At 43.8% G+C, this 13,007-nt stretch overlaps 1 protein-coding gene across 1 annotated transcript in view; it reads right to left on the bottom strand.

The window, feature by feature from the left end:
* Window positions 1–1,038: 1,038 nt before the first annotated feature.
* Window positions 1,039–13,007, bottom strand: part of LOC140208659 (large ribosomal subunit protein P1-like) — a 48,358-nt gene continuing 36,389 nt past the window's right edge. The window contains exons 2-4 of the mRNA XM_072277506.1: window positions 8,059–8,133; window positions 6,123–6,246; window positions 1,039–2,353 (exon numbers count right to left, since the gene is read on the bottom strand). Of these exons, the coding sequence (XP_072133607.1) occupies window positions 2,274–2,353; window positions 6,123–6,246; window positions 8,059–8,133 (279 nt within the window). The 3' untranslated portion in view covers window positions 1,039–2,273. The remainder of the gene's footprint in view (window positions 2,354–6,122; window positions 6,247–8,058; window positions 8,134–13,007) is intronic.

The following is a 13,007-nucleotide window of genomic DNA, read 5'->3' as shown; positions in this document are numbered from 1 at the left end:
TTCTCCTGCCTTCTCCCCATAACTGTTGATCACCTGATTAATCAAGAACCTATTATCTTCCACTTTAAATATACCCAATTACCTGGCCTACACAGCCATTCATGGCAATGAATTCCACAGATTCACTACCCTTTGGCTAAAGAAATTCCTCTTCATCTCTGTTCTAAAGGTATGTCCTTATGTTCTGAGGCTGTGCCTTCTGGTCCTGGGCTCTCACACTATAGGAAACATCATCTCCACGTCTGCTTCTCCTAGGCCTTTCAACATTAAGTGTGTTTCAACAAGATCACCCCCCCCCCCCCCACCCACAATCTTCTAAACTCCAGTGAGTACAGGCAGAGAACCAAACACTATGGTTTGGGTCTCGTATGTTAACCCTTTCATTCCTGGAATCATTCTTGTAAACCTCCTCTGGATCCTCTGCAAAGCGAAACATTTTGTAGAAATCCATCTATACCACTGCATATATCAACTGCATTTTCTTCTTTCAATTCAGTTGGACATAATTGAATACATCATTGCCATCATTGTTCAACCCAGAAGCCTTGGAAAGGATGAAAGCAGAAATGCACCAGTATACACGCCAAGACAGGATGAAGACTGCCCTGTCCTCTTAACCCCATCTCTTCTCCTCACCTGCTCATCACCTTCCTCTGGTACTCTTTCTCTTCTCTTTTCCCCAGGTCCACTGCTCTTTCCCATCAGGTTCCTTCTTCTTTATCCCTTTACCACTTCCACCTGTCACCTCTCAGCTTATCGTCACACCCCACCCACCCACCTTTCCCTCACCTAGTATCACCTGTCACCTACCAGCTCATTTCCCCCACCCTCCACCACCACCTTCTAATTCTAGCTTCTCCTCCCTTCCTTTCCAATCCCATGAAGGGTCACAGCCTGAAACACTGACTGTTTATTTCCCTCCTGACCAGTTGAGTCCCGGCATTGCTTTGGATGTCCAGTATCTGCAGAATCTTCTTGTCTTCCAGGAATGAGCTTAAAATCATTACTTATATTGAAGTCAAGAAACGAGAGACCTGATGGAATTATAGTTTTTATTTTCACATTCAGTTGGAAAAAGGGATAGCAGATATTCATAGAACATAGAAACCTACAGCACATTACAGGCCCTTCAACCGTATTAGCCCCACCATCGTTAGACATTCTGCAGTCGGACCTGGTGAAGGGTACAAACAAATATTACAGTGATTTCTTCAGAGTTGAAAGTTCAGTTACAGCTATTTTCAATTTTAATTTATTTTTTAAAATGCAGTGTTACCAATTTAATGCAGCCCATTGGAAAGTGGAGTTGCCTCTGTTCACAGGGACCAGTCTCAATGGATAAGAGTCACATCTATGCAAGTGACCAGTCTCATTGGATAAGAGTCGTCTCTGCTCAGAGGGGTCACCCTCACTGGCTAATGGAAACAGGCTTCATTCACAGAGCAGCTGTCAGGTCCCAGTGCAGTGAGGTTACAGCCTGGGGCCGCCAAGAAAACATTTGTTCTGCACTTCCCCCAAATTACTTCCACAAACAGCAAAAATCAGGTCACAGGAAATGTTAAAACATGCAAACTGCAATAAAGTGCATCGCTCTATCTTCTGTCAACCACAGTCAAGAGACACCCTCGCTCATAACCATAGCCACTGAGCACGGTAATCAATTATTCTCAGGTGTTAAGAAAAATAAAACTATACTTAAACTTTAGAAATTTAATAGATAATAAAATTATGGAATGTTATACTTTCTGACCAGTGCATTTATAGGAGGAGGAGTACATCTCCCCTCCCTCTCTCCACCACCTACAATCTCTAGTAACCCGTCTACAGAACTGCATTCACTAGGGGGCAGGAGGAGGAGTGCATCTCCCCTCCCTCTCTCCTCCATCTAAATTCTCCAGTGACCCTCTCGACAGGACTGCATTCACTTGCGGGCAGGTTGTTACATCTACTCTGTGTCACATGCTATTAGAGGGCACCTGCTAGAAGGAGATTAAAGTGCAAGGGATGAGTGCAGGAATGGGAAGATCCAATTTCCAATTCCCAAATCCCTAGCCAGCACCTGGGACAGACCTGTGGTTCCGTTGTCACTCATAACATACTCCATATGGCATCAACAGCAACGCGGTCAGCATCTGCACATCAATAGACAAAGATTCGAGTGTGACAAACATACAATGGCATCTCCTTTCCTGTCCATTTGGTGGTCTCAGGTTGGCTTGGGCGTTAGGAATCACTGGATGGGAAGCTCTTTGTTCTCTCTTGGTAGGTTCAGACTATTCATTGAAGAGCCCAAAGCCCATGTCTTCGTCTGACTCCTCTGATTCCTCCTTCACCTCGGCCTTCGTCTCTTCAGCTATGGGCAAGAAATACAGGTCATGTTGGCTTTGGCAACTACAAATGGATGAAGGAAAAGGGAAAGCCTTGCTAAATTCGCCCGTGTGGAGGGGTGACTGCACAGGATCGGAAAAAGCTGCATAAAGCTGTAAACTCAACCATTTCTATTGTGATGCCTTCCCAGCATCAAAGACACTTTTAAGAGCCAATGCCTCAAAAACACAGCATCCATCATTGAGGACCCCCATCCCTCTCCCGTTCCCTCCCTCCCACTCTCTTTCTCTCATGTACACATACACACACATACACACTATTGTAATCTAGTTTTTTAAAAATTATTTATTGCAATGACAACATACTTTCATGACATATGCCATGATACTTCATGACATATGCTCTTTCAATGAGATTGAAAGAGTGCAGAGAAAATTTACGTGGATGTTTCTGAGGCTTAAGGACCTGATTTATAGGTGAGATTGAGTAAATTAGTACTTTTTTTCCCCCTGGAGAGTAGGAGAATGGGGGGAGATTTGATAGAGATATACAATGTATAGAAGGGTAAATGCAAGTGGGTCTCTTTCCCCGGCTTGGGTTAAACTACAACTAGAGGTCGTAAGTTAAGGGTGAAGGGTGAAATATTTAAGGGAAACATGGGGGGGGGGGAGCTCCTTTACTCAGAATGTGGTGAGAGTGTGGAACAAGCCGCTAGAAGTGATGGACGTGGGTTCAAATGCAACATTTAAGAGAAGTTTTGATAAGTACCCGGATGGGAGGGGTATGAACGGTATGGTTGATGGGATGCAGCAAGTGAGCGGAGGAGATATGGCTTCCAAACCATATGGAGTCAGAGTCATACAGTATGGAAACAGGCCCTCCTCCCCCCCCAACCAAGTTGTCCCTGCCATCCAAGGTGCCCATCTAAGCAAGTGTCATTTGCCCTTAATCTTCGAAACCTTTCCTATCCATGGTACCTATCCAACAGTCCTTTAACTATTGCTAATGTATCTGCCTCAGCCATTTCCTCCAGCATTTATTTAATTTATATTATTCATTTAAGATGGCAGCAATAAGTAGCGACTCTGTGTGCAGCTGCAAAGGGAATCAACAAATATTCCCATTTAGGACTACTGCAGTTCAAAACCACAGCTACTTACGAAAGCAGCATCATTTTACGACATTTTTAAAAATCAGTCAATACTCATAAATAAATAAATAAATAAATTTATAAATCTCGGACTGCAGACTCAGGTTGCAAGTCCATTTTCCCATTAAGAAAATGAAAGCAAGGACAGTGTACTGGTTTACAACTACGATTGATACACCCAGGCTTTAACTTCCACTCCTGACTATCCTGCTAGTGAATGTAGTCTCTGGAAAGCAAAATTGAAGACCTCAGAGCAAGATTGCAGTGCCAGAGGGACATCAGGGACTGCTGTATATTTTACTTTACAGAAATGTGGCTTACCCCCTCAATTTTGGACACAGCGCTGCAGCTCGATGGCTACATCATTTTCTACAGAGACAGGACAACTGAGTCTTTTAAAGGTAGAGGAGGGGGAGAATGTTTCATGATTAACTCATCATGGTGCACAGATGTTGTGGTTCTGTCTCTGTCCTGGTCACACGACCTGGAACATTGAGCAGTCAAATGTCTGAGGCAGTTTTCTGCCATCATCCTGGTAGCAGGGTACATTCCACCTCAGGCCAACATCAGGCAGACTCTAGAGGAACTGAACAATGTAATCAGCAGGAACAAAAATCATACCCTGATGTCTTCCTGAGCATTCTGTGGGATTTCAACCAGGCTGATTTGAAGAAGTCTTTGAATAATTACCACCAACATATCACTTGTGGAATCTCTGAATAACTACCACCAACATATATCACTTGTGGAATCTCTGAATAACAGGGTGAACTGCCTCAATGACTATCGCCCAGTGGCACTCACATCTACTGCTTTGAGAGGTTGGTCATGTCCAGAATCAACTCCTGCTTAAGCAAGGACTTGGACCCGCTGCAATTTGCCCATTGCCACAATAGGTCTATAGAAGATGCAATCTCACTGGCTCTCCACTAGACCTTAGATCATTTGGACAATAGTAATACTTACATCAGGGTGCTGTTTATTGACTACAGTTCAGTGTTCAACGCAATCACACCCTCAGTTCTAATCTACAAAACCTGGGTCTCTGTATCCTCCTCTGCAACTGGATCCTTAACTTCCTCATCTGGAGACCAGTTTGTGTGCATCAGAAATAACATTTCCTTCTCGCTGACAATCAACATTGATGTACCTTAAGGATGTGTTCTCAGCCCAATCTTCTACTCTCTCTACACCCGTGACTGTGTGGCTAGGGACAGCTCGAACTCCATCTATAAGTTTGCTGATAACACAACTATTAATGGCAGATGAAAGGTCTCAGCCCGAAATATCAAATGTAACCTTTTTCATAGACACTGTCTGGCTTGCTGAGTTCCTCCAGCATTGTGTGTGTGTTGTTGGCAGAATTTCAGATGATGATGAGGTGGAATACATGAACAAGGTAGATCAGCTGGTTGAGTGGTGTCACAGCAACCTTGCACTCAATGTCAGTAAGACCATGGAATTGATTGTGGACGTCAGGAAGAGGAAGTCGAGGGAACACACGCCAGGCACAGCAGTAGCTATATTTCATTAGGAGTTTGAAGAGACAGTATGTCACCAAAGATTTCCGCAATTTTTTTTTACAGGTGCACGGTGGAGAGTGTTCTAACTGGTGGCATCACTGTATGGTATGGAGAGGCTACTGCATAGGATCAGAAAAAGCTGCTGAAAGTTGTAAACTCAGTCAGCTCCATCATGGGCACTGGCTTCCCCAGCATTGAGGACACCTTCAAAAGGTGATGCCTCAAAAAGTTAGCATCCATCATTAAGGACCCTCATCACCCAGGATCTGTCGTCTTCTCATTGTTACTATCAAAGAGGCACAGGAGCCTGAAGATCCACACTCAACATTTCAGGAACAGCTTCTTCTCCTCTGCCATCAGATTTCTGAAAGGACATCAAACCCATCAACACTACCTCACTATTCTCCCTCTCTTTTGCACTACTTAATTTAATTTTTTAAATATATATACTACTTATGTAATTTGTAGTTTTGATGTACTGCTGCCCCAAAACAACACATTTCATGACAAATGCCAGTGATATCAAAGCTGATTCTGTTTGAGATTTATCACATTAAAACATACAGTGAAAGACATTGTTTGCATCAACAACTAGCACAACCTAGGGATGCGCTGGGGCTGCCCACAAGTGTCACTACACATTCCGGCACAACATAGCATGTCCACAAGGTTCATCAGAACAACAACTCAACAACAACAAGACAAGCCCCTTTCCCACCGACTCACTCTCTCACACACACAGACAAGCCTCCATCTCCAAGACAGGCTGCCTCTAGCCTCTGGCCCCTCAGACATCAGGCCTCCAACTTGTAGACGTGCTGACCCAAAGGCTTCAGCCATCAGGTCTTCACTTCCAGATCACTGACCTCTGTGTGAAAGAAGTTGACCCTCAAGCTCCTATTAAATTTCTCCCCTCTCACCTTAACCCTTTGCTCTCTAGTTCCTGAATCACCGTGACTGGGGAAAAGACGGCGTACGTTTACCCTGTCCATGCTCAGCATTGTTGATGGGGCATGTCCTGTATTGTGTCAGTGAGTATGTTTGTCACTGACACCAAGGGTTAAAGGTGCTGCAATAAAACATTCTGCATGGTTCCAGAGCAGGTTTTGGCCCAGACTTACCATCGGTAGCTGCAGAAGCCGTCCCAGCTGCAGCGGTTCCACCATGAGGGGAAGCACCAAGGGGCGCGGGACCAGCAGCCCCGATGTTACAGATCAGGCTGCCGATGTTCACGTTGCTGAGAGCCTATGGGTCACACAAAAGAACGAAGCCCAATTAAATCTGCTCGGAGCGGCTGAGACTCCAAACAGGACCCAGAACCCTCAACTGCCTTCTGACCCACAACTCAGCCTCTGCAGAATCTGGCAATGTCCCAGCCATTAGGGTCTGTGATACACCAACAGGCCATTTGGGCCCCCTACCCGATGCTGATGCTTGTACTCCACACAAGCCTCCTGCAACCCCTCTTCATCTCACGTTGTTAGTCCGTCCTTCCATTTTATGTACGATCAGTCTATGTATACAAGCTAATCTTCTGTATATATGGCCACACTCAAACAGTTACTTGTATATTGTGTTTTAAATGATTGCTTTTATATTTATATTTACTGTGTTCCTTACACTGTTTGTGTACTTTGATGCTGCATCAGATCCGGAGTAACAATCATTTCGCTCTTCTTTACACTCGTGTACAGAAGAATGAACAATTCTGAATATTCTTCCTTCATGTTATCAAGCTTCGCTTTTACACATCTATACTATCCACTTCAACTGCTCTGTGTGGCAATGAGGCCCACTTTCCCACCCCTCCCACTTTTCTACTCTTGTTAAATTTGTTGGTGATTTTCTTAAATTTCTTGCCCCACTTTAGATTCCAAAATCAATCAGAAACACCCTCCCCACATCCACCCTTCAAATCACTTCATTGTTTAAAGGTCAGGCAGCATCTGCAGAGGGGAATAAACAGCTGACGTTTCTGGCTGAGACCCTCCATTGGGACTTGTGTCAGTCTTTGTTGATGTGTGGTTTTTCAAAGATTCCATTGTATTCCTTCATTTTCCTGCGAATGCCCGCAAGTAAATGAATCTCAAAGTCATGTATGGTAACATATAAATACTTTGATAATAAGTTTACTTTAAACTTTATTTCCCTCCATCAATGCTGCCTGACCTGCTGAATTCCTCCAGCATTTTGCATGTGTTGCTCCAGATTTTTGATATCAGCCCTGCAAATCTTTAATTCTACTACGGAGATTTGAACTACTACAATTTATTCAGGAGCATCCAGAAGGCTGTGTTCCTGAGGAGTGACTGTGGTTGGTCTACCAGTCTTCGTGAATTGTGGGCAACATCATTTAAGTATTTCCCACCAGCTCACTCCAGATGGGAACTTAACTTGATCTACTAAAGTACAATTATTTTTATAACTGGTAGCAGAACCAAGGTTAGAGGTGTAATTTTCTAGATTTAATTTCCTTGACTAAGTGATGTACTCTCCAAATGACTTCCCATTCTCACTTCCTGATTTTTATTTAGGAAATAAGACCAGAAGACACAGGAGCGGAATTAGGCCATTCAGCCCATCGAGTCTGCTCCACCATTCCAACATGGCAGGTTTATTATCCCTCTCAACCCCATTCTCCTGCCTTGTCCCAATAACCTTTGACACTTTTACTAATCAAGGACCTATCAATTTCCACTTTAAATATACCCATGTCTTGGCCTCCACAGCTGTCTAGAATGATGAATTCCAGATACATCAGCCTCTGGCTAAAGAAATTCCTTATATTCTGAGGCTGTGCCCCTTGGTCCTAGACGCCCTCATTATAGGAAACATCCTCTCCATGCCCATTATATCTCGACCTTTCAATATTCGGTAGATTTCAATGAGATCCCCCTTGCTCATTATTCTAAACTCAAGCTGATTCAGTCTGATGGGGAAGGGTCTCCCTGATGCACGAGGAAGCAGACTGAGGCTACCTGACTCCATGGGCTAAGTTGAGGTGCTGTACCTTGCTCCACTTTGACAAACCATTCCTATTGTAATTGAGTGCAGTACCTTGGCAAACAAGCCGGGCCAGAAGGGTTCCACGGTAACTCCCGCTGCCTTCATCAACGCATTCAGCTTATCCTCCTGTAACAGGAAGGGGCAAAAGAGAATGAGAGAGCGCTGGTAGCAAACAGCAGCAATGTACTCTCCATGCATACCCAAGCGCTTTTCTTGGTGAAAAATCATACTGGACTGTACAGCTTCACACCTGTAACTTCTTTCCAAACCAGTCCACAGAGACAGTCTCCATCAGTGAGAAGATCAGAATAAGAATTAATCACTGACTTTATGCCTTGAAATTTGTTGTTTTGTGGCAGCAGTACAATGTAGTACATAAATTATACGGTAAATTATAATAAGTAAATATAAAATAATTAAATAAGTAGTGCAAAAATGAGCAAAAATATTGAGCTCATGTACACATACTGCAGACAGAAGTGCCAGTGTGGAAACAGTAGAAGGTGTCTTCATGTGGACTCAAAGGGAAGCGGATGGTCTGAAAAAACCGCTTCAGTTTATAAGAATTCAGCTGAGGACCTTCCAGTGTGTTATAGGAACTGAGAGTGGAAAAATAACAGCTGGTGGGAGATATGATACATTCAACCAAAAAAACAGGACCTTATTTTAATGTTGCGTCAATGGTCAGCAACCTTCAGTAGAACATAGAACATAGGAACAAGCCCTTCAGCACACAATGTTGTGCCAAACTAATCCCTTCTGCCAAGACAATGCCCATATCTCTCTGTCTTCTGCATACTCAAGAGCCTATTTAAGAGGCGCTTAAACGTCTCCATTATATCTGCCTCCAATACAATCCTTAGCAGCACATTCCAGTCACCTGCCACTCTCTGTGTAAAAAACTTGACCTTTACATCATCTTTGAAATTAATTCCTCTCACCTTAAATGCATGCCCTCTGGTATTAGATATTTGGATCCTGGGACAAAGGTATTGCTGGCTACCTCATCTAAGTCTTTCATAACCTTATAAGCTTTCAGTCAGGTCTCCCAAAGTCTCTAGTCTCTGCCACACCAGAGGAAACAACCCAAGTTTGTCCAATCTCTCATGCAGGCAGCATCCTGGTAAACCTCTCGTGCACCCTCTCCAAAGCCTCAACATCTTCATATAATGGGGAGACTACAACTGAATACAATACTCCAGATGTGGCATAAGCAGAGTTTTATAAATCTGTAATATAGCTTCCTTATTTTTGAACACAATGCCTTGACCAATAAAGGGAAGCATACCATATGCCTTTGTTACCACTCATAAGACATAGGAGCAGAATTAGGCCATTCAGCCCATTGAATCTGTTCTGCCATTCCATCATGGCTGATTTATTATCTCTCTCAACACCATTCTCCTGCCTTCTCCTGTTATGTTATTGTGTTCTTTCTGATGGCCTCATTACAAGAAGGATGTTGAAGCATTAGAGAGGGTGCAGAAGATGCTGCCTGGATTAAAAAGCATGTCCATTGTATGTGGCCTATCAGCAGCGTCAGCAGAGCTCTACGAACTAAATAAAAGTACAGAAGAGATAAGCAGAGTGGCCATTGTCAGGAGTAGGCCAGTGGTGAGAGTAGAAGCGACAGGCTTTGGGTCAAAAGAGGCTTCGGCTAGGAAAAGGTGTCGGCTCTTTACTTAAAGTGTCTGTTAAGGTTTCCTTTCTGTTTTTTTCCCCCTCTCTTACTGTAGCATTTAAATGGCTGTGGTGTGCTCTTCGTGCCAGATGTTGGAGAACTGGGAGACCCAGGGTATCTCGGGGAACTACATCTGCATGAAGTGCATCTGGCTTGAAGATCGTGTGAGGGATCTGGAGCAGCAACTGGATGACCTTCAGCTTGTACGGGAGAGTGAGCAGATAATTGATCAAAGTTACAGGGAAGTAGTCACCCTGAAGTTGTAGGAGGTGAGTAGCTGGGTGACAGTCAGGAGGAATGGAAACAGGCAGTTAGAGCAGAGCATCCCTGTGGCCATTCCCCTCAAAAACAAGTATACTGCTTTGGATACTTTTGTGAGGGATGACCTCCCAGGAGAATGCCATGGCGATCGGGTTACAGGTACTGAGCATGGGTCCATGGTGCAGAAGGGAAAGAGAGAGAAGAAGGGTGCTGTAGTGATAGGGAACTCGATAGTGAGGGGAACAGACAGGAGATTCTGTGGACATGAATGGGACACCCAGATGGCACATTGCCTCCCAGGTGCCAGGGTCAGGGATGTCTCAGATCACGTCCGCAATATTTTGAAGGGGGGGGGGGAGCAGCCAGATGTCTTGATACATATTGGTGTCGATTACATAGAAAGGAAAAGCAATGAGGTCCTGAAAAGAGAATTTAGAGAGCTAGGTAGAAAGCTGAGAAGTAGGACCTTCTGGGTAGTAATTTCTGGATAGCAGCCTGTGCCACGCGCCAGTGAAGGTAGAAACCAGATGATCTGGCAGATAAGTATGTGGCTGAGAAGCTGGTGAAAGGGGCAGAGCTTCAGGTTCTTGGATAATTGGGATCTCTTCTGAGGGAGGTATGACCTGTTCAAAAGTGATGGGTTGCACCCAAACCCGAGGGGGACCAGTATTCTCGAGGGCAGATTTGTTAGAGCTGTTGGGGAGGGTTTAAACTAACTTGTCAGGGAGGTGGGAACCGCAGTGAAGGGACTCAGTACCGGACGGATGGTAAAAAAGTAAAGATAGCGTGCAGTCAGATGGTCAGGGAGGGCAGGCAGGTGATGGGACATAGTTGCAGCCAGCAGGCTGAGTGTGAAATCATTAGGAATGCAGAATCAGAAAGAATAGCAAATACAGTACTCAAGGTGTTGTATCTAAATGTGCGGAGTATAAGAAACAAGGTGGATGATCTTGTTGCAATATTACAGATTGTCAGGTATGATGTTGTGGCCATCACTGAATCGTAGCTGAAGGACGATTGTAGGTGGGAGCTGAATATCAAAGGTTACATGTTATATCAGAGGGATAGGAAGGTAGGCAGAGGGGTTGTTGTGGCTCTACTGGTAAAGAACGTCATCAAATCGATAGAAAGATGTGACATAGGATTGGAAGATGTTGAATCCTTGTGGGTTGAGTTAAGAAACTGCAAGGGTAAAAGGACATTGATGGCAGTTATATACAGGCCTCTCAACAGTGGCTGGGAGGTGGACCACAGGTTACAACAGGAAATAAAAAAAGCAAGTCAAAAGGGCAAAGTTATGATAGTCATGGGAGATTTTAACATGCAGGGCAATTGGGAAAATCGGGCTGGAAATGGATCTCAAGAGAGTGAGTTTGTTAAATGCCTGAGAGATGGCTTTTTAGAGCAGTTTGTCGTTGAGCCTATTAGGGGATCAGCTATACTGGGCATTATGTAACGAACTGGAGGCAATTAGGGAACTTAAGGCAAAAGATCCCTTAGGAACCATTGATCAGAATATGATTGTGTTCAACTTGAAACTTTATAGGGAGAAAGTAAAGTCTGATGTAGCAGTATTTCAGTGGAGTAAGAAAAATTACAGTGGTATGAGAGAGGAGTTGGCCAAAGTAAATTGGAAGGAGCTGCTGGCAGGGATGTCAGCAGAGCAGCAATGGCGTGCGTTTCGGGGGAAAATGAGGAAGGTGCAGGACATGTGTATTCCAAAAATGAAGAAATACTCAAATGGTAAAATAGTACAACCAGGGCTCCCAAGGGAAGTCAAAGCTATTGTAAAAACAAAAGAAAGGGCATCCTATAAGGCAAAAATTAATGGGAAGATAGAGGATTGGGAAGTTTTTAAAAACCTACAGAGAGAATAATACAAAACTAATACAATCATTAGAAGGGAAAAGATGAAATATGAAAGCAAGCTAACAAATAATAGCAAAGTGGATAGTAAATGTCTTTTCAAGTATGTTAAAAATTAAAGAGAAATGAGGCAGGAGAAATAATAATGGGGAAAAAAGGAGATGCTGATGAATTAAATGAGTATTTCGCATCAGTCTTCACTGTGGAAGACACCAGCAGTATGTCTGATGTTGTAGTGTGTGAAGGAAGAGAAGTGAGGCAGTTACTGTTACAAGAGAGGAGGTGCTTAAAAAGCTGGAAGACCTAAAGACATAAATCACCCAGACCAGAGGAATTGCACCCTAGGGTTCTGAAAGAGGTAGCATTAGACATTGTGGTGGCATTAGAAATGATCTTTCAAAAATCATTGGACCCTGGCATGGTGCCAGAGGACTAGAAAATTGTAAACGTTCTTCCACTCTTTAAGAAAGGAGGAAGGCAACAGAAAGGAGATAATAGACCAGGTAGCCCAACTTCAGTGGTTGGAAAGATGTTGGAGTCAATTGTTAAAAAACATAGAAAACCGACAGCACAATACAGGCCCTTCGGCTCACAAAGCTGTGCCGAACATGTCCTTACCTTAGAACTACCTAGGCTTACCCATAGCCCTCTATTTTTCTAAGCTGCATGTACCTATCTTAAAAGACCCTATCATTTCCACCTCCACCGCCGGCAGCCCATTCCACGCACTCACCACTCTCTGAGTAAAGAACTTACCCCTGACATCTTCTCTGTACCTACTTCCAAGCACCTTAAAACTGTGCCCTCTCGTGCTAGCCACTTCAGCCCTGGGAAAAAGCCCCTGACTATCCACACGATCAGTGACTCTCATTATCCTGTACACGATGAGATGTTGGAGTACTTGGTGACACAGGACAAGATAATACAAAGTCAGTATGGTTTCCTTCAGGGAAAATCCTGCCTGATGAACCTGTTGGAATTCTTTGAGGAGATTACATGTCCTCAAGATGGATAAAGGAGGTGCAGTGGTTGTTGTATATTTGGACTTTCAGAAGGCCTTTGACAAAGTGTCCCACGAGGCTGCTTACCAAGTTAAGAGCCCATGATATTATAGGAAAGTTACTAACATGGTTAAAGTATTGGCTAATTGGTAGGACACAGTGAGTGCGAATTAAAGGATCCTTGTCTGGTT

The sequence above is a fragment of the Mobula birostris genome, chromosome 2 (assembly GCF_030028105.1).
Source record: "Mobula birostris isolate sMobBir1 chromosome 2, sMobBir1.hap1, whole genome shotgun sequence".
Classification (NCBI taxonomy): Eukaryota; Metazoa; Chordata; class Chondrichthyes; order Myliobatiformes; family Myliobatidae; genus Mobula; species Mobula birostris.
Note: the sequence above shows the minus strand (reverse complement) of the source record. Positions and strands in the feature narration are given on the sequence as shown.